Source organism: Didymella exigua (assembly GCF_010094145.1).
Source record: "Didymella exigua CBS 183.55 unplaced genomic scaffold M421scaffold_9, whole genome shotgun sequence".
Taxonomy (NCBI): Eukaryota; Fungi; Ascomycota; class Dothideomycetes; order Pleosporales; family Didymellaceae; genus Didymella; species Didymella exigua.
Window position 1 is genome coordinate 169,129 of NW_022984783.1, and position 21,910 is coordinate 191,038.

The window sequence follows — 21,910 nt, forward strand, 5'->3', positions numbered from 1 at the left end:
GTTGCCAAAACCCAAAACGCCGTGCGTCGTTGCCGCATAGAGAAGCATAAAGACAGTATATCTGACCCAGCGGCCGACTAAGTATGTGAAAGAAGCGAAATGTCTACCACCGTCCGGCACCGCCGAAGTTGTTGTTGTTCGCGTAAAGAGAAGAGAAACCGTTTTGGCCTTGGCCGTACGGTCCTTGCCCAGCCATGTTCGCCTGATGCAACCTCGCCTGTAAGATGCTCGGGTCTTGCATGTCAGCCATACCGCCTCCTGCAGAGGAAGTTGTGTTGGCATGGCGATGCTTCTTGCCCTTCTTCTTAGATTTCTGCGAACCAGACTCCTGGTAAGCACCAGGCGAGGGTCCATAGGGGAAGTTCAGCAGGCCAGGGGCAGGGGAGGTGGAAGTGGAAGGATGTTGGTTAAGGAAAGAAGGAAACATTGACTCACGCTTACCAGAATCAGCCGTCCTAGCACCACCGTTGCGGAGCAAATCCTGATACAGCTCGTTGGTGTTTCGGTTGGCTGCATTCGCGCCGTAAGGCAAGCCGCCAGTGGCGAAGCCATGCCCCTGAGCGAACATGTTGGTTCCGCCGACAGGCGGAGTGCCAGTGGGCTTCAGGCCTGGGGGTGGGCCCTGCACATTGGTGAAGAACTGTCCGCCCAGAGCCTGGTGCTGAGGCATCTGATTGAACTGGGTCGCGTTCTTTGGCATCATCGAGTTTTGCTGGTTCATAATCTTCTGGCTTGCGACGGGCTGGACATTTGTCGACGCAGAAGCACCGTCATTGGCGAAGTTGAAGCGGGACGTGTGCCTAGCATGGCCGGGCGCATTTGCTCCGAGATTCTGTTGGTTCTGGTTGCCCTGCAGCGTGGAGAGGAGTGCAGCAGACTGCGGCCCAGACTGAAATTTCGAGAGCAGAAGTTGCTGCTGTTGCGCCGGCGTCAAAGCCCGGTTGTTCAGACCAAGATTGCTAAAGTCGTCCGCGAGGGAACCGGAGCTGAACAAGTTGTTGCCGAATCCCTGCTGGCCTGAGCCAATGACATGCTGGTTTTGGTGGACGCTGCCGGTTTCGTGGTTTCCCTCGGGCTCCCCGCCAAGTTGAAGGCTGCCTCCAGCTGTCGTTTCATGCTCTTCAGACTCTGCCGCCGCTGAAGCCGGCTGAGGCTGCTCAGCAGCTTTGGCCTGAATTTCAGCTTCGCGCTGCTTCAGAAGCTCCTGCTCCTTCTCCCTCATCGCACGACGTTTGGCACCGCCATTCGGATCCAAGAGTTGAGGAAAGTCCACAATGGCCTTGAAATCCTCCTCGGAGAGCGCCTTGCTTGAGAATACAAATTTGAAGTCAGAGTTGCAGATGGTCCTGAGAAGGCCCTCAAAGACTGAAGCAGGCTGCTTCACTGGTTTGGGCTCCGGAGACGCATTCTTAGACTTCTGGGCTGCCTTTTCCTTTGCCTTCTCCTTCTTTCGCTCTTCCTTCTTCTCCTCTTTCCTGGTCTTTGGTTTCGGCACTGGCTCCTCCACCTTGAGTGATTCTTCCTTCTTCGGCGCCGGGGTTGGCGCTTTCGAGGCCTGCGCAGGGGTAGCACTCTGTACCATGGGGCTCGGATGCGATGCGGTAGTCGAGCGACTGGCACGACGCTCGAGCGCTGCTTTGCTTGCCCATCCAGCCGTTGCTGGGAGGCCCGGTGCGTCTTGCGTAGGACTCGATCCCTCGTTGCTGTGCTGTCGACTCATCGGTGCAGCGGCCGTGGTTGTGGCGGCCGAGACGGGGGGGCCAGGATGGGCGGGAGGTGCAGAGCGAGACGTCGACGATTGCGCAGGCTGCTGCGTCTGGATCGAATTCATCATGGACAAATCCTGGCGCGTGAAGCTCTCGTTGTCTTCGCCGGGTTCGTGCAGGAACATGCAGTTACGGTTGTTGCACTGCTCGCCGCGGAGGTAGGCCGAGCAGTATTTGGTTGTGCCATACTGCGCCCTACGATGCATGAGCATGCTATGCTACAAGTGAGCAGGCCGGACGAAACATACCTCAGCACCCTCTCACCATTCTGGGAGCCATCGACTGCGGTGATACAGGCCTCGGCGTCGTCCTTGCGTGCAAAAGTGACGTAGACACCCACAGACTGTTGGTGTTGGGCATTCTCGCGCGCTTTGCTGACGACGATCTTGATGATCTTGCCGTACTGTCCAAAGTAGTCTGGGCCGCGGAGCGTGTCGAGCAGGCGGTCCTCGCGTATCGTTGGGGTCAGACCCGTCACGTAGACAAGGTTCTTCTGGACGACACGCAGGCCGGCGAGGTGCTTGCGGCTGAGCGAGTCGGCCTCGGCCTTTTGCGCTTCCTTCTGCCGTATCTGGGCGTTCTTCTTGGCCTTCTGCGCAATCTGCTGCTTGTGCTTGGCCATCCTGTGTGCTGTTAGGGGTGCAGTCAGGGACGGGCGCGGGGGACCCACTCTTCGGGCGTGATGTTCCTGAACTCGATGGTCGAGTCGTCGTAGGGACGGCGACAGGCGGGACACAGCCCGTTCATCGTTGTCTTGATGTTGTTGTAGCAGAACTGACATATCTGGCAGCGCGTCAGCACGGGCGGCGGCAGGCGGCGTCACGGCGGGTTGGCGGTGGATATGGGCGTACTTGGTAGCCGCAGGGGCACGGGCGGAAGTTTCTGTCCGACAGGTCGAACTCCTCGACGCAGAGCGGACAGCACTCGTCCTCGTCGTCGTCGACAAACTGGTCGTACTGGAGGCGCGACATTGCGGGCGTCGAGTCGCAGTCGTGCTGGGCGGCGCTGCGGGCTGTCAAGTGGCCACCGGGTGGGATCGTGCCGCGGCAGAGGACGATAAAGATGCAGGCGGTTGGTAGAGGGGGACGTGGGGAGCGTGGCAGATGCAAAGGACGCAAACAAACGCCGGCCGGGTCAAGAAGAACGAAAGAGATGCACTGCGTTCGGGGGCAGAGCGGATGAGGGAGCGCTCTGCAGCCCGGTGCACCTGCAAGAGACTGTCCGCTAGGATGGCGCACGGGCCGCCCTTCTTCCCGCGTGCAGGCGGGCGTGGAGAACGTCAGTATACTTGGTAGTATCGCAGCCACCCACGCCTTCACCATCCCATTGCCTGCCCCGCACAGCCGCACCCGCCCGAAGACACACACCATGGCAATGAGGCTCGCAGCCAGCCGGCCATTGGCCGCCGTCGCGCGCTCGACGGCCGCGCGCGCATTCTCGACGAGCGCGCTGCGGGCGAAGGAGATCGCAGGCGAGAACACGGAGACGCCCAACATGCGGGTAGGCATGGGAGACAGATGCCAGCGCGGCCCCCCCAGCTGACACGGACGCAGTACGCCCCGCGTAATCCCTCGGAGACGCTCCAGCGCGCCATTGTCAACCCGCTCGACAAGTACAAGACCAAGGGCGAGGGCCTGCACACCTACGGCAACTACCTGATGTCGTGCCTGCCCAAGTACATCCAGCAGTACGCAAAAGCATGACCATGGACTTCGCCGCGACTGCGCTAATCTGTCCAGGTTCTCCGTCTGGAAGGACGAGCTCACCATCTACATCCCCCCGTCTGGTGTCCTCCCGGTCTTCACCTTCCTGAAGAACCACACGGCCGCCGAGTACACCCAGATCTCCGACATCACCGCCGTCGACTACCCCACCAAGGACCAGCGCTTCGAGGTCGTCTACAACATGCTTTCCATCCGCCACAACTCGCGCTTGAGGGTCAAGACCTACGCTGACGAGGCCACCCCGGTCCCGTCTCTCTGCGACCTCTACGACGGCGCCAACTGGTACGAACGCGAGGTCTACGACCTGTTTGGTGTCTTCTTCGTTGGCCACCCTGACTTGCGCCGCATCATGACCGACTACGGTTTCGACGGCCACCCACTGCGCAAGGACTTCCCAATGACCGGATACACTGAGATCCGCTACGACGAGGAGAAGAAGCGGATCGTCGTCGAGCCGCTCGAGATGACCCAGGCCTTCAGGAACTTCCGCGGCGGTTCAGCAGCATGGGAGCAGGTCGGCCCTGGACAAGAGACAACACCAGAGAACGTAAGCAACGAAATCATCTGCATGGCCTCACGTGCTGACATGCCTCACAGTTCAAGCTGCCCACACCCAAGCCGGAGCCGCCGAAGGAGGGCGAGCAGAAGAAGTAGAAAACTAGAGCAAGATTTTGCGACTTGTAAATACATGAATCAATTACCTGTACCATCGTCTCGAGCTTCAGACCCAACGCTTAGTCATAGTCGAAGTGGATGCGTCTGATTGGCTGATAGTCGGGGGCCTCGGCTGAATGTCGGGGCCTCCCCGCTCTATCGGGTAAGGCCCATGTCGATCATGTCAGGCACCGCATCGCGAGCCACCATCTGACGGCTGACCATACGCAGCACTCCAAACTGAGGGCTCACTGCAAGGCGCTGGTACCTCGAGCTCCATTGCCAAGATAGCCCCTCACTGCATCACGACATGCTGCATGCCAGGACGTAACAACGCCGGAGTGGCTGTCCGCTAAGCCGTACAGCGGATCTATAAGACGCATTCGTAGCTTCATGGCGCTCCCGACTTTGACTCGTATTGCTAATCCATCGTCTACCTCTGCGTGTCTTATACCAAGGCTGAAACTGGCGGTATAAGTAGCAGTCATACTCTCTCGTGTTTTCTTTCCATCATACCTCATCATTCTTCTCACCCTCTCACTCCTGGCTTCAACCCCACTCGCAATGGCAACCGACACCAACACCACAACCACCAAGCTGGAGCCTTTCAGCCTGTCGTCTCCCCCCGGAACCGACATTTGGCGCAAAGCGCCCTCGCACAACGCCTTCAACGCACCCACCCACCCCTCGCCCCTGCCCACGCACAAGCTTCATACCTTCCAACGCGCCCGCCTCACCTTTTCGCTCCCGCCCGCCAACCAACTACGACAGTACGATCAAGCGGGCCTGCTCCTGCACCTTACCAAGCCAGGCGTTGCAGACGACAAAACTAAATGGCTGAAGACGGGCATCGAGTGGTACTACGGCAAACCGTACATCAGCACCGTTGGCTGCGACGCCTGGGCGGACTGGAGCGTCGTGCCTATCCCCGGGTTTGCTGGCAATGACTCGCGACCGAGCGCGATTATTGAGGCGAGGCGCGAGAGGGATGTGCTGGGGAAGAGTCTCTGGGTGTACTGGGTTGTGAAGGGGGAGGATGGGGAGGAGCAGCGTATCCCGTTGAGAGAGGTCAATTGGTTTTTCGCAGAGGAGAAGGGCTGGAGTGTGGGGATTGGGGGTTATGTTGCTAGGCCTACGGAGGAGGGTGGGGATGGAGAGCTGGAGGTGGAGTTTGCCGAGGGGGTGGAGCTTGAGGTTTTGGATTGCTGATGTGTTTTGAAGCGCACTCCATGTCAATGGTCTGTGCCGGGCCTGAGGAGTTGATTCTGTATCTCACGGATTGCAACCAGTAGCGCAATGTCATTAAATTTCACTGCCGCTTACCTTGTACTCCAATAGTCTTTGAAGTCAATCTGTGTCAGTGGAATTCACTTTGCCACGGAATTAGACCTTGATTTTGCAACCACAGCATTATCCATATGCGGTACGCAGACGTAGTGACGATGTGTAGTGGCGATCCTAATCAGGAAAGACCAACCGAGGCATCCACCTGCCTCTGCCTCGATCATTCCTACACCAACACAATCAATTGCAGGGCACTGCAGACAGCGTTCTGGTTGTAAGGTAATCTCCAGCAACTTCAAAATCCGGATCAACAGCAGAGAAGCATCCTCGCAAGGGACTTCACCGCAGAGAAAGAGAAGGGTTGGGACCAGCAGCATGGCCGTTTACGACATGGACGATGCTCTCAGCACAGCGCGAAGCCAACACGTCTCCAAGGCACAGTCAAAGCAATCTTCAAACCCAACAACAGAAATCAGTGAACGATACAACCGCCCTATTGCCGCTGCACAAGAATCCGGGCTCCCCATCATCGACATTTCCTCCTACCTGGACCCGAATTCGTCCCTGGAAGCACGGCAGACGACAGCCCAAGCCATAAATGCCGCCTGCGTAAACTACGGTTTCTTCTACCTCACCGGCCACGGGGTCCCCACCGCGAAGCTGGACGAGATCATCGACCTAGCGCGGCAATTCTTCGCCCTGCCCATCGAGGAAAAGAACAAAATCAAACGCTACGACGCCGGCGGCCCCGAGGGCGGCGACTCAGCGCGCGGCTACCAGGGCCTGGGCGAGAACGTGACCGGCGGCCTGCAGGACATGCAGGAAGCAATCGACTTCTACCGGCCATGGTCGGGCGTCGTCGAGCAGGGCGACGGCGGCCCGGGGACGAGGAAGACGCTCCAGGGCCCAAACTTGTGGCCCGAGAAGCCGGTCTCGCTGAGAGCAGAGTACGAAGCGTACATTGCGCAGGTCACTACCGTCGGGCGCGCGCTGGTGCGCGCCATGGGCGTTGCGCTGTCTCTCGGCGCGGCAGACCCGGACAACGCAGCGGACGGGAGCGCGGAGGATGAGGACGTGTTTGCGCGCAATTGTGACGAGAGTTTCTGGGTGATGCGCATGATCAACTACCCGCCTCTGTCTGCATCCGTCGTGCCCGCGGCAAACGGCACGCACCAAGACCCCGGCCAGTTCTCGTGCGGCGCGCACACAGACTACGGGTGCGTGACGCTCCTGCTTGCAGACCCGACGCCGGGCGCGCTGCAGGTACAGCTCAAAGACGGTACGTGGCTACCCGCAGACCCCATCCGCGGCGCCTTCGTAGTCAATATCGGCGACATGATTGAGCGGTGGACGAACGGGATGTGGAAGAGCACCATGCACCGGGTCATCCATCGGGGCGACGGGGGAGTGAATGGCGCACAGGGAGGGGGAAGGGTCAGTGTGCCGTTCTTCTTTGAGCCGAATTTCGATGCGCTGGTTAGGCCGCTGGGGAAGTGTGTGAGGGAGAGTGGGAGGGAGAGTGTGCATGGGGGGAGTACGTATGGGGAGCATTTGCTGACGAAGGTTTTTAGCAATTTTTATTATAGTAAGAGGACGGATTGGTAGTAGAACGAAGACTGTCTGCGAGGGCTCCAGCTCTGATGCGTACTTGGTCAAAAGTGAACTCTGATGGTTGAGGTCCAGTAGGTCCTCAGGAAAAAGTTCGTGAAATGTCATGCGTCCTCAATCAACACGAAGAATCAGACACGATTGCCAGCCAAGCCTGTCTATTAGATGATAGTTGTTACCGTCATTTGTCAGCCACTTCATGCCTCAACGAAGAGAGTACGCGGTTTGGCATGTGTTAGGGAAGCGTGACAAAAGGGAGTCCCTGACACATGACGCACTAGGCGGTGAGCCCCACCACGTCCGTAAACAAGGGTCCAGTCAACAGCAACGAGAAACCTTGGGGCCAGATACGCAATTGCAGCCACAACACGCCTCCCTACCCTTCCCAAACCTCACCTTGAACACTCCACGGCGTCAAGATGAGTCTCCAAGCGCCCTCCCTCTCGCTGCGCTCCAAGAGCCCGTCGCGCAACAGCGGCGCCACCAAGGCGGTGATCCTGGTAACCACTTTCTGAGCACGCAGTGTACCACGCAATGTTTGCTCACAACTGCAGGTCGGAGGCCCGTCCCGCGGCACAAGGTTCAGGCCTCTGTCCATGGAGCTGCCCAAGGTGTGTGCCCTCATCTTCCCCCGAGCCGCGCCACAACTGACCCCACCAGCCACTGTTCCCCGTCGCCGGCCACCCCATTATCGAGCACTGCTTCCGCGCCGTCGCAGCGGTCCCCGAAATCAAGGAGGTCTTCATCGTCGGCTACTATGAGGAATCCGTCTTCCAGCCCTTCATCAACTCCGTCTCGACCACGTGGCCGCAGCTGAGCGTCAAGTACCTGCGCGAGTACCAGGCCCTGGGCACCGCCGGCGGCCTCTACCACTTCCGCGATGTCATCCTCAAGGGTCGGCCCGAGAAGCTGTTTGTGCTCAACGCCGACATCTGCTCGTCGTTCCCCCTGCAGGAGATGCTGCGGCTGTTCGACGACAAGGACGCCGAGGCCGTCATGCTGGGCACGCGCGTCGCCAACGACTCGGCCTCCAACTTTGGCTGCATCGTCTCGGACGCCCACACCAAGCGCGTGCTGCACTACGTCGAGAAGCCCGAGTCGCACATCTCGAACCTCATCAACTGCGGCGTCTACCTCTTCTCCACCGAGTGCATCTTCCCCGCCATCCGCTCCGCCATCAAGCGCCGCACCGAGCGCCCGCGCCTGCTCTCCTACCCGTCCTCGGAGAACCTCGATTCGTCTTTCTACCAGGGCGACGACGACGACGAGGACAAGGCCAACCTCGTCATCCGCCTCGAGCAAGACGTCCTCTCCGACATTGCCGACTCGCGCCAGTTCTTCGTCCTCGAGACCAAGGACTTCTGGCGCCAGATCAAGACGGCCGGCTCCGCCGTCCCCGCAAACGCCCTCTACCTGCTCAAGGCCTTCCAGTCGGGCTCCGACGAGCTCGCCGCGCCCTCGGCCAACCTCATCCCCCCCGTCTACATCCACCCGAGCGCGCACATCGACCCGACAGCAAAGCTAGGCCCCAACGTATCCATCGGCCCTCGCGTGACAGTCGGCGCAGGCGTGCGCATTAAGGAATCTATCGTGCTCGAGGACAGCGAGATCAAGCACGACGCGTGCGTCATGTACACGATCATTGGGTGGCACAGCAAGGTGGGCGCGTGGGCGCGCGTCGAGGGCACCGCGCTGCCCGTCACCAACCACAGCACCAGCATCATGAAGAACGGCGTCAAGGTCCAGAGCATCACTATCCTGGGCAAGGACTGTGTTGTTGGCGATGAGGTGAGGGTCCAGAATTGTGTGTGTTTGCCGTATAAGGAGTTGAAGCGTGATGTGGCGAATGAGGTTATTATGTAGAGTAGAGTAGAAAAGAGTAGAGTGGAGTTAAATCCACACAACCTCACAAATTCATCTGTTGTTGAGTGGGTTGATGGCTTGGGTGGGCTAGTGACTGGGGTCTTATGTTCTTGAGTGTTCTAATAACTTGAATGGGCAGCTGGTGTCGGTGCTTTGCGTGCGGCTGTCGATACAAGCTAGGCAATTCAAAAGAAGTCATCTTCTTGAGCGGCAATATGACAGCAAGGTATCGGATGGAAACTTGGCTGTCTTGCTCGTTCTATTCGAATGCTCTGCCTATCTCGTGTTGCGGAGAACGCTGGTGTTGTGACAAGGGAGCAAGAAGATTTAACAGAAGCGCGAGTAGTGCTGCGACAGCTGGAAATATCAGAACACATAGTTGTGGTCTACAGAAGCCCTGTTCACGTACAGGTCCTATGAAACCTATTGAAAAGACCTCTTATCTCTAAGGCCCGTATCTGGTAATAATCATGCATTGTACGCATTAGAGCGTTCTCGCACCTTTATGAGCTCTTCTAGTTCTGTAGGTAGGTGTCGCAGCAGATATCATGCCTATTTACCAGCCAATTCAGGGGTGCAAATGTATGTACATTTTGTCTCTATTTTGGCTGCAACAGTAGGGTATATCAAGACCGTACGTATTTAAAATGACATGGTCGGAGCTGGGCACAGAGAACTAAAGCTATATTGCCCATTAAAAAAAATGCAGGGAGTTTCCTACACTGCCCTCTGTTGCTTGAATTACACGCCTTGTGCAAGCAGCAAGTACACTTGATATGTATCACTACGGGTATGTATGAACGCCGGTCTTGGTGGAATGTGACACATGCTCTTCCTAAAGTAAATGGATATCTTGATCTTCAATATCCCAGTCCATCCAAGTCTTGCTGTTCTCATCACCAAAGGTAGCATGAAACCGTAGTCGTCCTTCTTCGGAAATATCATAATCATCCCCGAGAACAAAAGAGGTACCTACTAAACGATACGAATTCTCATTGGCAGCTGCTCGAAGTAGGCATGGCCTGGAACATCCGAAGACGATAGCACACAGATCTCCCTCGAGAGTAATGTGAGGAGCATAACCTAGATAGCCGCGTTGGGTGACAATGAGTCTCCGACGATTCAGAGATGCTGCGACCATGAGAAGGACTGAGCTTGCACCAAACTCACGGAGATCCAGAGAGTCCCATGTAATTGTGTCATTACCATCCATGTGAGATGACATACTGTGAAAAAGATCCAAGCAGCGTCGCCGTTGCTTCATATGAGTTTCCAGGTCCCCGTAGAAACCGCCTCCCGATGTCAACGCATCGAAGAAAGCCGCGAGGAGTCGCTCGCGATACGGACTTTCTGACGATGCCAAAGCACGTACTTGGATCCAGACTCGAAAAATATATCCCAGTGTCAAGGTATTTTTGGTCCACACGTCCGAAGAGAAGCACACTTTGTCAAATACTACACCTTGCACCCGAAAGACATGGTTCTCCAAAATCGCGGGGCTAGAAACTTGGCCCGTTCGTGAGAGAAGAGGTGGATCTTGCGAGGGTGAAAAAATGATCGTCGTGTCCGCCAGTCCATCATCCCATCTAGGCACCCATGTCGTCGAGCCTGTCTCGATCATCACTTCACCATGCTGGACATAGTGCAGTATCTTCAAGTCCTTAGTGGCAAGTATGTATGCGGTAGCGAAGTCGTAATAGATTTTGAAGGGCGTGTCGGTATAGTTTGGAATAATCTCAAAGCCGTCTTTATGTCCGGGGGCGATGTCCAGGAAAGCATAGATCCTATCGCGTGGATCTTTCAGATGTAAGAAGCGCGAAAAGTCCATGTAATCTAACAGAGAGCACTCGAACCAGGACGATCTCGCATAGAAAACACAAATAAGCTCCTGATGCCGCGCCTCGTACGCTTCGCGATGGGGTTGCAATCTGTCTTCATGCGCCACTGAAATACCTCCCAGCGCTCTTCCGTGTATCCAACTGATCATGCACATCAGATCATTCCACGAAAGCGTAGTGTCTCCACAGAGTACCAGCGCCTGTCGTGCAAGACCTGCTTCACGGACGACCCACGCACGCTGAAACCATTCTCGACTCAGGAGCGCATCTAGCAGAGGCCACCTGGAATCGGATCGGATTGGATCGTCATTGTCAAAGTACGGAAATATGTCATCATGATGTGGCCCTAGGCGCTGATCCACAGCCGATCGATAATCGATATCGCTTCGAGGAACCGGACTGGCATCGTCTCTAGCATTGAGTTCAGGGCCGCGTGAAAGCACAAGAGCTGAATCAGAGTCACACTCCAGACCAGACATAGATGAAGAATCGGGCTCAGGCTCGCTGTCTGTGCTGTACAACTTGTGATAGAGCGTCTTATAGATCATCTGGTTCACGTCTTCCAGGAGGGCTCGTAGTCCGGGACCAAATTCGCAACCAACAGACCCAACGCATATGAGCACACACGTTGCTGACCGGTATACCTGTCCCATATTTTTCACTTGATGGCCCTTCTCTTCCAGATCCTTCTGATTGATACAGACTGAGTCGGCCCAAAGCCTCCGTGGGCTGTCGGCCAATCTCACTTGCCGTAGGGCGTCTTTCAGGTTCGACGTGGTTTTGAGTAGCATGCCATCGCATTCGATGTCGTCAGGTTGCTCTTCAGAGCCCCACACGTAGGAGATGGCCTCGTAGTCAGCCTTGTCGATTCTTGAAGTATGCAGCGTGCACACCAGAGGGTCGTTGCCGACGCCAGAATTGAGGGTAAGATATCGGAAGGCATCCTGTGGTAGCTCACCGTATTCGTATGAAGGTAAGGATGAAGCCATAATTGCAGAGTGTGCTGTGATGGTTCGAAGCGAGTGACATCAGGAGGCGGGTGAGACAATTAACCCCTCCTCTACGTCTTGCCTGAGCAATGAAACGAGACGAATCGACGTTGCCTTGCTTAACATTACTCCTCTTTACTCAGTAGCCTATGAAGCCTGATTACACGCCTGTTGCTAAGTCATCAACCTTCAGCCTAGCCTAGTTGGCTCATCTCCTAATCGCTCTAACTTCTTAATCATCACTTTGCATGCAAACTATGAGATCTGATTACACGCCTATGCAAGGCAACCCCCCTTCAGCCTAGCCTAGTTTGCTCGCTTACCTATGTTCTCTAATTTCTTCTAAGATTCTTACCACATAAAAAGTGGTCTTTGCCATATTCGAGCTACAGGCAGCTACTCAAGTAGCAACGACCCTTCCTCGTGACGTTGAGTCCTGTAATCTTCCCCAAGTGCGCTGGTGAAAATCGACATATCCAAAGACTGCTAGACAGATAGATACGCATATGCCACTCCATTGCAAGCGCAACGCCGAGCCTTGCGCACTACCCACCATCGCACCTACAGAACAGAGAATCAAACCACAAGGGAATAAACTAGAACGACAGCACAATACGCATGATTGACGCCGACCAGAACCACCTGCAGCGCACAGCTTACAAGTAAGGATACAAAGAATATTCTCTTCCATCTCCTCGCCAGTCATTTTGCAGTGAAACATCTTGGACTAGCTAGTCAACAAGAATCCTGCAAACCACACTAAAAGAACAATCCGAACCCGACAGTTACTTAACAATACCGTTTGAAGCCATAAGACTCAATACTCAATCCCTCGTCAACACGCAAACACCGAGAAATAATAGAAACAGCCTCACAGTCCCCCAACCTAATGCGCACTCATCCGCTCCATTACCCTCTCCCTGCTCCACCCCTTCGCCCCCTCGCTCACACCCCTCTCTCCATGAGCCTCCCCGTGCGCCCCAACCTCCCGAACATCAAACTCCTTAAACCTTCCCCCATAATCCCTCCAGCGCATCTGAAACGCAATAACGACCACAGGCAACACGCTAACAAGCTCTCCCAGCCCCGCCCACTGCGGCGGAATCTTGACCTCTCTGCCACCGCGCTTGATGCCCGCAAATGCACCCGCAGCAAGCAGCACAGCGGCGAGGTTGTAAATCGCACTCCACACAAAGTTCGCGATGATGCGTCTGTACGCGCCGCGCGAGATGTCGAGGAGGATGAGTACATCGGCAAGGCGCTCGGTCATGAGGACCACGTCGGCAGCTTGCTTGGCGACATCTGAGGAGGAGTGGGGGGAGTGCATGTGCACGCCGACATCTGCCTGTTTGAGCGCAACGGCGTCGTTTGTGCCGTCGCCGATGAAGAGGACGGTTCTGTTTCTGTTCCTCCACTGCGTTTCTTGGAGGTCCTGGATGTACTTTTGTTTTCCCTCTGGTTTGCAGCGGCTCTTTGTGTAGCGCTTGGGTATGTTTAGGTCGTGTGCGACGGCGTCGACTGAGCCTTGCGAGTCGCCGCTGATCATGTGAACGGTGATGTGGCGCTTTTGCAGGGCTTCGATGACTCTGCCGGCGTTGTGCTTGTGGGTGTCGCGGAGTTTGAAGACGGCAGAGAGCTCGCCTTGGACAGTGACGCAGAGGTAGCTGTAGTTGGCATCTTCGATGTGGTGCTCAAGCCAGTCGGGGCTGCCGGCGCAAACTTCCCACTTTTCGGCCCGTGTGAGACCAACGATGCCGCAGCCGGGCGTGCTGAAGACGCTGTACACCTCAGCGGGCTTGAGTTCTGCCTCATCACTGACACGATTCTCCTTGGTGAGGAAGTGGTAGACTCCTAACGATACAGGGTGTTTGTTGTCTCGTAAAAGACCTAGGAGGATTCGCTTGATGAGCTCTGGTTCCTTGGCGCCGTGATACTCTGCGCTCATGACTGAAAAGAAACCTGTTGTGAGTGTGCCAGTCTTATCGAAGATGACATCGGTCACGCCACGTGCAACTTCGAGCTTTTGTGGGTCTCTGAAGATGATGCCATACCGTGCTGCGACACCGCCAGCGATAAGGACTACCATCGGTACAGCAAGGCCAATAGCGCAAGGGCAGGAGACGATCAATGTCGCGATGGCGTACGTGATAGCTCTGACGACGACGTCAGACCAGCCGCGCTTGTTGTAGAATCGGCCGACGAGAAGCCATATCAGAAAGACAAGAGATCCGATGGCTGCAATGACAGGCACAAACCATCCAGCAATGCGATCGGCTAGAGCTTGTATCTTTGGTTGCGTCAACTCTGCGTCTTCTACCATCGCCGCGATCTTGTGGACCGTGTTCTCGTGCGGGAGCGATTTAAGTGTAACAAGGAGCATCCCGTTACCGTTCATGGTACCGGCATAGACTTCGGATTGTACACTTTTTGCGACTGGCATTGATTCGCCCGTGAGCATGGACTCATCGACTTCTGATCCGCCGTAGTATACGGAACCATCGGTGACAATACGCGTGTGCGGAGGTACCTTGAAGCTGTCCCCGTACTGCAACAGGCGGGCATCGATCTCTTGAGTCGGAGGATCGGGCTGTCTTTCGTGGGACTTTTGGATTAGAAGCGCTTTGTCGATTTGCAAAGATCGAAAGGAAACCGCTTTTGCTGCTCGGTAACGGGCAAACTCGTTGATGACTCGGCCAAAGAGGATCAGTGTCACCAGCAAGGTGGATGTTTCGAAGAAAGATTCGGTATCCAAAGGCTTGCCGATGAGTCGAAATGCATGAAGCACAACGCTGAAAACGTATGCAGTTGTGGTACTGAACGTGATGAGGAGGTCCATGTCAAGCATTCGAGAATACCACAGCGATCTGACCGCACTTGGCAGGAACTCGATCCAAGCAATTACCTGGACCACGGAAGCCAGTGCGACCGAGGCATGGGCGTATGCAAGATTCTCATGATTCACAGGCGCCCACGCAAACACCAAAACAGGAACTGTGAGGATGAGTGCAGGAAGTAGCCAGAGTAATGCTCGCCTCGATTGCTTTGCGCCAAGCTGGAGGCTCGAATGTGTCGGTGGTGGTGCAAGCGTCATGTCTTCGTACCCGGATCTATAGAACTCAAACACCTCGCGAGCGCCAATTTTTGTTGCATCGTAGTGAACACGCATTTTCAGAGACTGTCGGATCGTCATTACACCTTTGTCGACAACTTGGTCGGGGGTTGCCTTGTCAGAAAGCTCGACAGTCGCATTTCCGTGCGCCGAACAATCTATCCTTCTATGGCGAGTGGGAGTCCATATTTGTATGCGAGGCTCGGGACGCTCGACTGAGGTGATGCCGGTTGGTAAATCTTTGCGATCGAAGGCACGAGCTTCAGGATGAACAAGCTCCAAAACTTGATCGCTCGGCCCGGTGTTCTGTTCGAAGGTATAACCGGTCGCCGTATTCAGCTTTTGGAGTACAATGTCGATCGTGACTTGGTTGATGTCCAGATCTATCTCCAGTCGGGCCAGGACCACGTTGACCTGGTGATCGCGAATGGCAGAGATACGACTGACAGCCCTCGCTATGCCCGTCTCGCAGCAGCCGCACTTCAATCCGTCGATATTGAGCACAAATCGCTGGTAGTCCGGGGGACCCTTTTCGAGGTCCAAGTTGCTGATATCGTCACTGGTTTCGCTCTTGTCTGCTGCTTCCTTTAGCACAGCTTCAGTATCAAAGTGAGAGGCCCCTGAGCAACAAGTACCCTCCGAGTTTGAATGCGTATGTGAATGCTTAGTCGTGTGGCAATGTGTATGCGAGTGCCGCTGACGCTGGGAGGGCACCCGTCGAAACGGACTGGTGATCCAGGACAGGGTCGTCCCGTGTTGTGTATGTTTGGATGTACACATCTTCTTGGAGGTGCCTGAGACCCAAGATTGCGGATCAGGGACAGGGTATCGGTTATGCAATGAAGACGGAATGCCGGTTGGGCAATTTGCGCTTTGGGGGAGCATCCCCTGGCTAATAGGCGGTGGAGGGCTTAAAGGAGGAGAGTAGTCCCAGCCTGGCTGGTGAAGATGCGGATCTGGCGAAGGCGTTCGTTCAACAATAACATCACGGCCGACACCGAAGAAGCGTCCCATGGCCGGATATTGGACCTGCAGCTGGCTCGAAGTATCAATAATAGATGGAGTAGCGATACCCGACGGAGAGTTGGAAGTAAGTAGGCCCTGGAACGGTGAGCTCTGTAGCGTGATTTAAGCTCGTCGTGTCGCAGTCATTATGGCAGGAGGTCGCCATGATGTTATGTGGAAGTCGCTCCTAGCCTGCTGGCAGTTGCGCAGGCGGCCGTTCGCATCCCCACGGCTTGCAACCTACCATGATGGACAGTGCCGTGAAGTGTAACATGGTGTGTAATCACGATTCTTGAGTCGTAGGTCGAGAATGCTTTTGTCCTACCAGTGGGGAACTGTACAATCGATGGATGGAAGGGCCGCCAGTGGCAGCTGCATGTTTCCTTCCGCGAGAGACATGTACGACGGAGCGTGACGGCTGTGCGCAGTCCGGTTTCGGCTTTACATACTGATAGGAGATAATGCTCGACACACCATGCCTTCGTCCACGGTAATGAAGAAGCTGTAGACTAGTGTAGGAGCTAGTCTACGACAATTAGTGTCGTGGTGACAGTGGTCTTGGCGCAGGCGCCAGCAACCATGATTGCAACATAGTCCCTATGCTCACCATGACTCAGGGCAGCCCATTACGCTGCGCAGATAGCTGAGATATGTAAGAGGCGCTCGTGGAGATGCATAAGGGCAAAGTGGATGTGAGGTAACGGCTGACAGCGGCCCCACAGAAACATGGCACGTGAGTTCGCGATTTGGTTGCGTCATCGTCTGACTGTCTGCAAAGGCAGCCGTCGCAACCTCGACTTGTACACAGCTCTAATATGAAACATTTGATCCATACTCTTTGCGAGACTGATTGCCCACATATGCCATGCGCACCTTGTCTGCTCTTGCCCTAGCCTCCAGCACATGTCATCTGCGCTGAACCACCATCCCCGCGTTTTGCTCTTGTTCGACGGCCGCTAGGAACCATGGCAGGCACGCGAGGCCGCTCGCGGAGGACAAGTGACGCCCCGACACCTCGACGGTCACTGCGCAAGCGACACACGCAGGATGAAGAGCGAGATGACCTGCCTGATGTTGTGCGGGAGATGCTGCACGAGGAGCGCACAGCGAAGAGAGCCGCCGCCGGCGAGGACAAGAAGCCGCTGAAGAAGCGCAAGACTGCGCATGCACAGCGTTCTTCAAGCCCAGCTCCAGAAATTCAGCCCTTGAAGCCTGTAGCCAAGCCTGCGACTGCGCGCCACTCCAAACCCGCATCGCAAACATTGCCGCCTTCGCTCCTGCCATACGAGCTGCCGACAAGCATTGCGCCGCCGCCACAGCCGAGTCGCGTGCGGCAGACGATCGAGGATTCGGACGAATCAGACGATGATAGCGATATGGAGTGGGAGGATGCACTGGGCGATGGCGGGGACAGCGGGTCTGAGAGCGAGGCGAAGGCACCGCCGCAGATTGGCGATGTTTCCATCACAATAGGCGGGAAGAAAAGTGAGGAGGTCTCGACGAAGAAGAAAGTGCGGCGACGCGCCATCACTTCAGTCGACAGGAAAAGACGACTGGATATACACAAGATGCACGTTCTGTGTCTGCTGTATCATGTCCATCGTAGGAATGCCTGGTGCAACGACGCAAGAGTACAGTCTGCATTGCGCAAGCTGGTGGAGCCAAAGGTGTTGACAAATCTCGTACCAATCCCGGACCTCACACAGTACTCGGCTTCGAAACGTTTCGTGGACGCGCTGAATGAGCTCAAGATCATGTGGGCGAAACGGTTCAAAGCCACTGCGCAAGGTATGTCAAAGCCGAAGTGGGCAGAGCCGGGTGCAGAGGTGCGTCCCTTCTCTGACTTCGATGAGCTCGACAATCCCATGGACAAGAACGACTTCCGCACAGCGGCACGCACACTGCAAGGCTCGTCTGATGTTGGTGGCCAGCTGTTCTGTGCTCTCCTGCGTGGCATCGGGATCGAGACTCGACTCGTGTGCTCGTTACAGGAGCTACCATTTGCGTCCGCAGCGCAGCCATCGACCCCACAAAAGCCAGCTAAGACCACAAAAACAATCACTGTAGACCCATACAACAAAATTCCGGCGAAGAGCTCAGCACTTGCACGTAATAAGAAGCTCTCTCGCCTCGAGCGCATCATGGGTGAACGCCATCCTGTATTAAACAAAGCTGGCACTGGACCAAAGAGGCTCAAATCGTTTCAGGCTCCCTATCCTGTATACTGGGTCGAAGTATTCAACTCAGCTCACCAGAAATGGGTTCCCATCGACCCACTCTCGACTTTCACGATCAATGCCCCAGAAAAGCTCGAACCACCGTTCAGCTATACACAAAACAGCCTGACCTATGTCATAGCCTTTGAAGCCGACTACACAGCGCACGATGTAACGCGCCGCTACGCCAAAGCCTACAATGCCAAAACGCTCAAATTCCGCGTTGAGACCACGTCCCGAGGTGCCCAGTGGTGGACACGTACGCTCCGATACTACACGCGGCCCTCGCCTCTCCCGCGCGACACTTCCGAGGAAGCGACTCTCGCGCGCAAAGTCGCCGCTGAAGGAATACCCAAGAACGTCCAGGACTTCAAGAGTCATCCCGTCTACGTCCTCGAGCGGCATCTCAAGCATAGCGAAGTCATCCACCCACTCGAAATCGTTGGCAAAGTAAACGTCGGCAGCGCCATGAACCCACGAATGGAGCCCATCTACCGGCGCAGGAATGTCCATACTGTACGCTCGGCAGACAAATGGTACCGACTCGGACGCGACGTGCTGCCAGGCGAACAGGCTCTCAAGCACGCGAAACCCAAAAAGAACCGCCTGCCCTCTATTGGCCCCGATGAGCGGCTTGAAGATGTAGAACCAGGCGAACAAGTCGGCGCGGCGCTGTACGCAGAGTTTCAGACAGAGATATACATTCCACCTCCTGTGGTGCGCGGCAGGGTACCGAGGAATGCGTATGGAAATCTCGATCTGTACGTCCCTTCCATGGTGCCGCCGGGGGGCGTGCACGTGCGGCACAAACTCGCCTCGAAAGCTGCACGTCTACTACAGATCGACTATGCAGACGCAGTGACAGGATTCAATTTCAAAGGCCGGCACGGTACGGCGGTGGTACAGGGCTGCGTCATCTCCGCCGAGTATGCAGACGCTGTCGAGCAGACCATCGAAGGATTCGAGTACTTGCAGATCCAAGCCCAGCTGGATGCGCATACGGCCGAGTCTTTGAGACTGTGGCGGAGGTTCTATCTCGGTTTGCGCATTGCGCAGCGCGTGAATGCCATTGAGATCGATGGCCAACGGGGTGATGTGGTCGATGTGCAGAAGAGTATCGACTACGAGGAGCAGCGCAGACGAGCTGATGAAATGGCTGGTGGTTTTCTGCCCGAGGATGCTGCGTTTGTCGAGCCGAGCCGGCCGCCCAAGCCAGACATTGACTTTGGCGGTGGATTCGTGCCGGATGACGAGGGCTTTAATGAAGAAGAAGCCAACGGCGAAGAACGTCAAGGGGTTAGAGATGCAGATACGGGCGGTGGTTTTCTCCCGATCAACGACCGACAGGACAGCGATTTCGAGCTCGGTGGACCGAGTCTGAATCGTGAGGAGTCCTTCGGCAGCGTCATCCTCGAGTCTCAAGAGCTACGTCCCCGTCGACGCTCCTCGTTCGGTGAAGCCTACATCTCCTCTGGCTCTTCCCCGCATAGAAATGGCCTAGATGATAGCGAAGACGAGGAGAGCGAGTGGGAAGACCCCGCCGGCTTCGAGAAACTAGAAGGCAATGTCGAGCTCCCTGAGCACGCTGTTGCACAGCCAGACAATGCATACGCCGGAGAAGATACAGGGGGTGATTCTCTGCTCCCACCCACATTCACAGATACCGACAGCGCCATGCATGATGCATTTGCGCCGGAGGAGGAGCAGCTCAGAAGGATTGCGGAGGATGATGGCGTGCCGGATGTTCAGGTCGTGCATCCGGAGGTCAAGATTGTACCTACCGACGAGGACCCACCGCCGATCAGTCCGCTGAAGAGCGATATAAGCGACTCAGGGAGTTTACTGCTGGAAGATCCGGATGATGAGGATGCGGAGCCGGATTGGTTGGTCGATGCTACATGAGAGGTAGTTCAACCTGTAAATGCAATATATACAAAACAATACGCTCCCTCCCGAGATGGCAACTACTGCTGATCACTAGCACCAGCAGCAGCAAGCGGATACCCTGACACTGTCAAAAGCCCTGTCGAGTATGACCTGTGTCAAGGTGGTACCCTACTTGGATTTGTGATCGTTTCAGGTCATGGCTCGCCAACGTTGAGATGAAGGTCCAGTTGAGACCACCACAATTGAAAGCCTGGAAGATCTGGCGAGCCTAGCCACGACGGTAATGTATTCCTGGATGATCAAGCACCAAAGAGACAGGTGCAATCGTTCAGGCAAGCTACGACTTTCTGAAATTACCTATTCTGGCACCAAGATGCGGGGAGCTACAACATTTCACGACCTAGCATGAGCCACAGGCAGCGAGTATAAAGACAGTGCAGACGATGCCAAAATTGTAAATCTTCAAACGGCACTCAGCCTCTGATTGCAGAATGTGTTACCTTGCAGCTCTCGCTGCCTTCTCTGGGGCCGTTCAGGGATTCTGTCCATCCTAGCGCATGGAGTACAATATCGTTCAGCGCGCAGTTCAGCACGAGACTACGAGGGCCAAAAGACTAGTGCCACGCTCAAACATCAAAGTCAACGTCTTCCTACACAACGTCGCTCCCGGACCGACCTGGGACGAGGGCTACGTCTCTGTAAGCATTATCCTGTAGCATAAACACACATCTATGCCAACTTTTGTGTAGGAATCCCTGCCGCAAGATCAATTCAACATCATCCCCAAGAGATTCCTCCTGTACAGAATCACAATGTCCCTCAGCGACATCAACCACACCATCAACCCACTCTGGGCCAACAACACAGTCTTCTCGCAGTCCAAAGCCGACATGGAAAAACGTACTGCACCACAGCATCTACACTGAAATCAACATCTACATCGTCAACAGTCTCTTCTACCCAGACCGCATCAACGACACCGAGACGAGCATCAATCTCAGCGCCAACCTTGACATTCAGCTCTACGAATTCAAGGGCCTCGCGCACTTCCCTGTGTCAGGTATAAGGTTCTAATCAGACCCCATCACCAATGCCGTGGTGCTGAGCCACAGCGCCGTCTGGGGCTCCAACGTAACGGGCAGGGATCTCGAACTGACGGCTGTGCACGAGATCAGGCACTGGTTCGGGATCAATCACACGTTTTTGAGTGGCTGTGTGGGACTCAGCGACGGTATTGTGGATACACCCGTCGAGGATGTAGCGAATTTGACGAGTTGGGGCTGTGCGGCGAGGGATACGTGTCCGGACCAGCTGGGGCTGGATCCGGTGCGTAATTATATGGGGTATACTTATGAGTGAGTTGTTCTGTGCCTTGCGTGGTGAGTGTTCGCTAATCTGGTGGTAGTGCTTGTAAGACTGAGTTCTCGCCTGGACAGGTGGAGAGGATGCGTGCGATCTTTGAGATCTTGAGGATGCCGAAGGTGCCTTGAGATGGACTTGTCTTAGGCTGGTGATGCCCTAAGACGAGACTGGTGGCACATCTCGGAGACGCGGATTCGCAATAGACTTCAAAAAGTTTCGCAGTATCCGTGGGAGAGTCTCCTCGTTAGCGGTTCCCATCAGCTATTAGGTCTTTTTGCAATTGGAAGATTCTTCATGCCACACTCCGCGCAGCTTAATTTAAATCCTCAGTAATTCTCTCTCTTTAAATGTTTTCCAGCTCTTCTTTGCTTAGACATCGGTTGTGTTCGTCCTGAGTGCTCAATAGGTCGTAGCTGTAAAGTGTTAGATTGAACATCTGTTTCTCCACTTGGGTCTCCCAAGTCCTTAGATGTCTAAAATGAGTGCCAAAATATACTGTCTCTACATCGCAGCAAGCTGCCATACTATATTGAATTGTGCTAATAGGGCGCTTAACGTTAGCTGCATAGAGCCCTGTCTCTTCACATAGTCTACGCACTGCGTGT

The 21,910-nt window shown here is 55.3% G+C and overlaps 10 protein-coding genes across 10 annotated transcripts; 7 read left to right on the top strand and 3 right to left on the bottom strand.

The window, feature by feature from the left end:
• Nucleotides 1-103: 103 nt before the first annotated feature.
• Nucleotides 104-2,737, bottom strand: M421DRAFT_59097 (uncharacterized protein; the record flags this gene model as incomplete). The annotated part of the gene is made up of 5 exons (XM_033595656.1): nucleotides 104-1,462; nucleotides 1,508-1,961; nucleotides 2,015-2,389; nucleotides 2,437-2,549; nucleotides 2,618-2,737. 5 exons carry the CDS (start codon nucleotides 2,735-2,737, stop codon nucleotides 104-106), a joined length of 2,421 nt encoding a protein of 806 aa, XP_033450197.1.
• Nucleotides 2,738-3,072: 335 nt separating this feature from the next.
• On the top strand, nucleotides 3,073-4,209 carry M421DRAFT_418989 (uncharacterized protein). Its single transcript, XM_033591963.1, has 4 exons — nucleotides 3,073-3,266; nucleotides 3,320-3,453; nucleotides 3,506-4,037; nucleotides 4,088-4,209. The coding sequence occupies exons 1-4, from the start codon at nucleotides 3,135-3,137 to the stop codon at nucleotides 4,142-4,144; spliced, it is 855 nt and encodes a 284-aa protein (XP_033450198.1). The 5' UTR covers nucleotides 3,073-3,134; the 3' UTR covers nucleotides 4,145-4,209.
• A 134-nt stretch (nucleotides 4,210-4,343) lies between these two features.
• M421DRAFT_418991 (uncharacterized protein) lies at nucleotides 4,344-5,462 on the top strand. Its single transcript, XM_033591964.1, has one exon. It carries the CDS (start codon nucleotides 4,709-4,711, stop codon nucleotides 5,351-5,353), a length of 645 nt encoding a protein of 214 aa, XP_033450199.1. The 5' UTR covers nucleotides 4,344-4,708; the 3' UTR covers nucleotides 5,354-5,462.
• A 204-nt stretch (nucleotides 5,463-5,666) lies between these two features.
• Nucleotides 5,667-7,131, top strand: M421DRAFT_418992 (Clavaminate synthase-like protein). The gene has a single exon (XM_033591965.1). It carries the CDS (start codon nucleotides 5,804-5,806, stop codon nucleotides 7,031-7,033), a length of 1,230 nt encoding a protein of 409 aa, XP_033450200.1. The 5' UTR covers nucleotides 5,667-5,803; the 3' UTR covers nucleotides 7,034-7,131.
• A 245-nt stretch (nucleotides 7,132-7,376) lies between these two features.
• On the top strand, nucleotides 7,377-9,268 carry M421DRAFT_418993 (nucleotide-diphospho-sugar transferase). The gene is made up of 3 exons (XM_033591966.1): nucleotides 7,377-7,536; nucleotides 7,591-7,647; nucleotides 7,697-9,268. Exons 1-3 carry the CDS (start codon nucleotides 7,456-7,458, stop codon nucleotides 8,897-8,899), a joined length of 1,341 nt encoding a protein of 446 aa, XP_033450201.1. The 5' UTR covers nucleotides 7,377-7,455; the 3' UTR covers nucleotides 8,900-9,268.
• A 431-nt stretch (nucleotides 9,269-9,699) lies between these two features.
• M421DRAFT_413861 (HET-domain-containing protein) lies at nucleotides 9,700-11,741 on the bottom strand. The gene is made up of 2 exons (XM_033590461.1): nucleotides 11,260-11,741; nucleotides 9,700-11,121 (listed from the first exon to the last, which is right to left on the bottom strand). Exons 1-2 carry the CDS (start codon nucleotides 11,724-11,726, stop codon nucleotides 9,735-9,737), a joined length of 1,854 nt encoding a protein of 617 aa, XP_033450202.1. The 5' UTR covers nucleotides 11,727-11,741; the 3' UTR covers nucleotides 9,700-9,734.
• Nucleotides 11,742-12,056: 315 nt separating this feature from the next.
• Nucleotides 12,057-15,849, bottom strand: M421DRAFT_413863 (heavy metal translocatin; the record flags this gene model as incomplete). The annotated part of the gene is made up of 4 exons (XM_033590462.1): nucleotides 12,057-12,162; nucleotides 12,712-14,901; nucleotides 15,052-15,363; nucleotides 15,550-15,849. 4 exons carry the CDS (start codon nucleotides 15,847-15,849, stop codon nucleotides 12,127-12,129), a joined length of 2,838 nt encoding a protein of 945 aa, XP_033450203.1. The 3' UTR covers nucleotides 12,057-12,126.
• A 775-nt stretch (nucleotides 15,850-16,624) lies between these two features.
• M421DRAFT_418994 (Rad4-domain-containing protein) lies at nucleotides 16,625-20,011 on the top strand. Its single transcript, XM_033591967.1, has one exon. It carries the CDS (start codon nucleotides 16,806-16,808, stop codon nucleotides 19,956-19,958), a length of 3,153 nt encoding a protein of 1,050 aa, XP_033450204.1. The 5' UTR covers nucleotides 16,625-16,805; the 3' UTR covers nucleotides 19,959-20,011.
• Nucleotides 20,012-20,500: 489 nt separating this feature from the next.
• Nucleotides 20,501-20,869, top strand: M421DRAFT_3728 (uncharacterized protein; the record flags this gene model as incomplete). Its single annotated transcript, XM_033589766.1, has 2 exons — nucleotides 20,501-20,641; nucleotides 20,693-20,869. The coding sequence occupies 2 exons, from the start codon at nucleotides 20,501-20,503 to the stop codon at nucleotides 20,867-20,869; spliced, it is 318 nt and encodes a 105-aa protein (XP_033450205.1).
• A 151-nt stretch (nucleotides 20,870-21,020) lies between these two features.
• On the top strand, nucleotides 21,021-21,433 carry M421DRAFT_59357 (uncharacterized protein; the record flags this gene model as incomplete). The annotated part of the gene is made up of 2 exons (XM_033595676.1): nucleotides 21,021-21,298; nucleotides 21,349-21,433. Coding segments are annotated over 2 exons (363 nt in total), but the record flags the coding sequence as incomplete, so codon positions are not given.
• Between the last annotated feature and the right edge of the window lie 477 nt (nucleotides 21,434-21,910).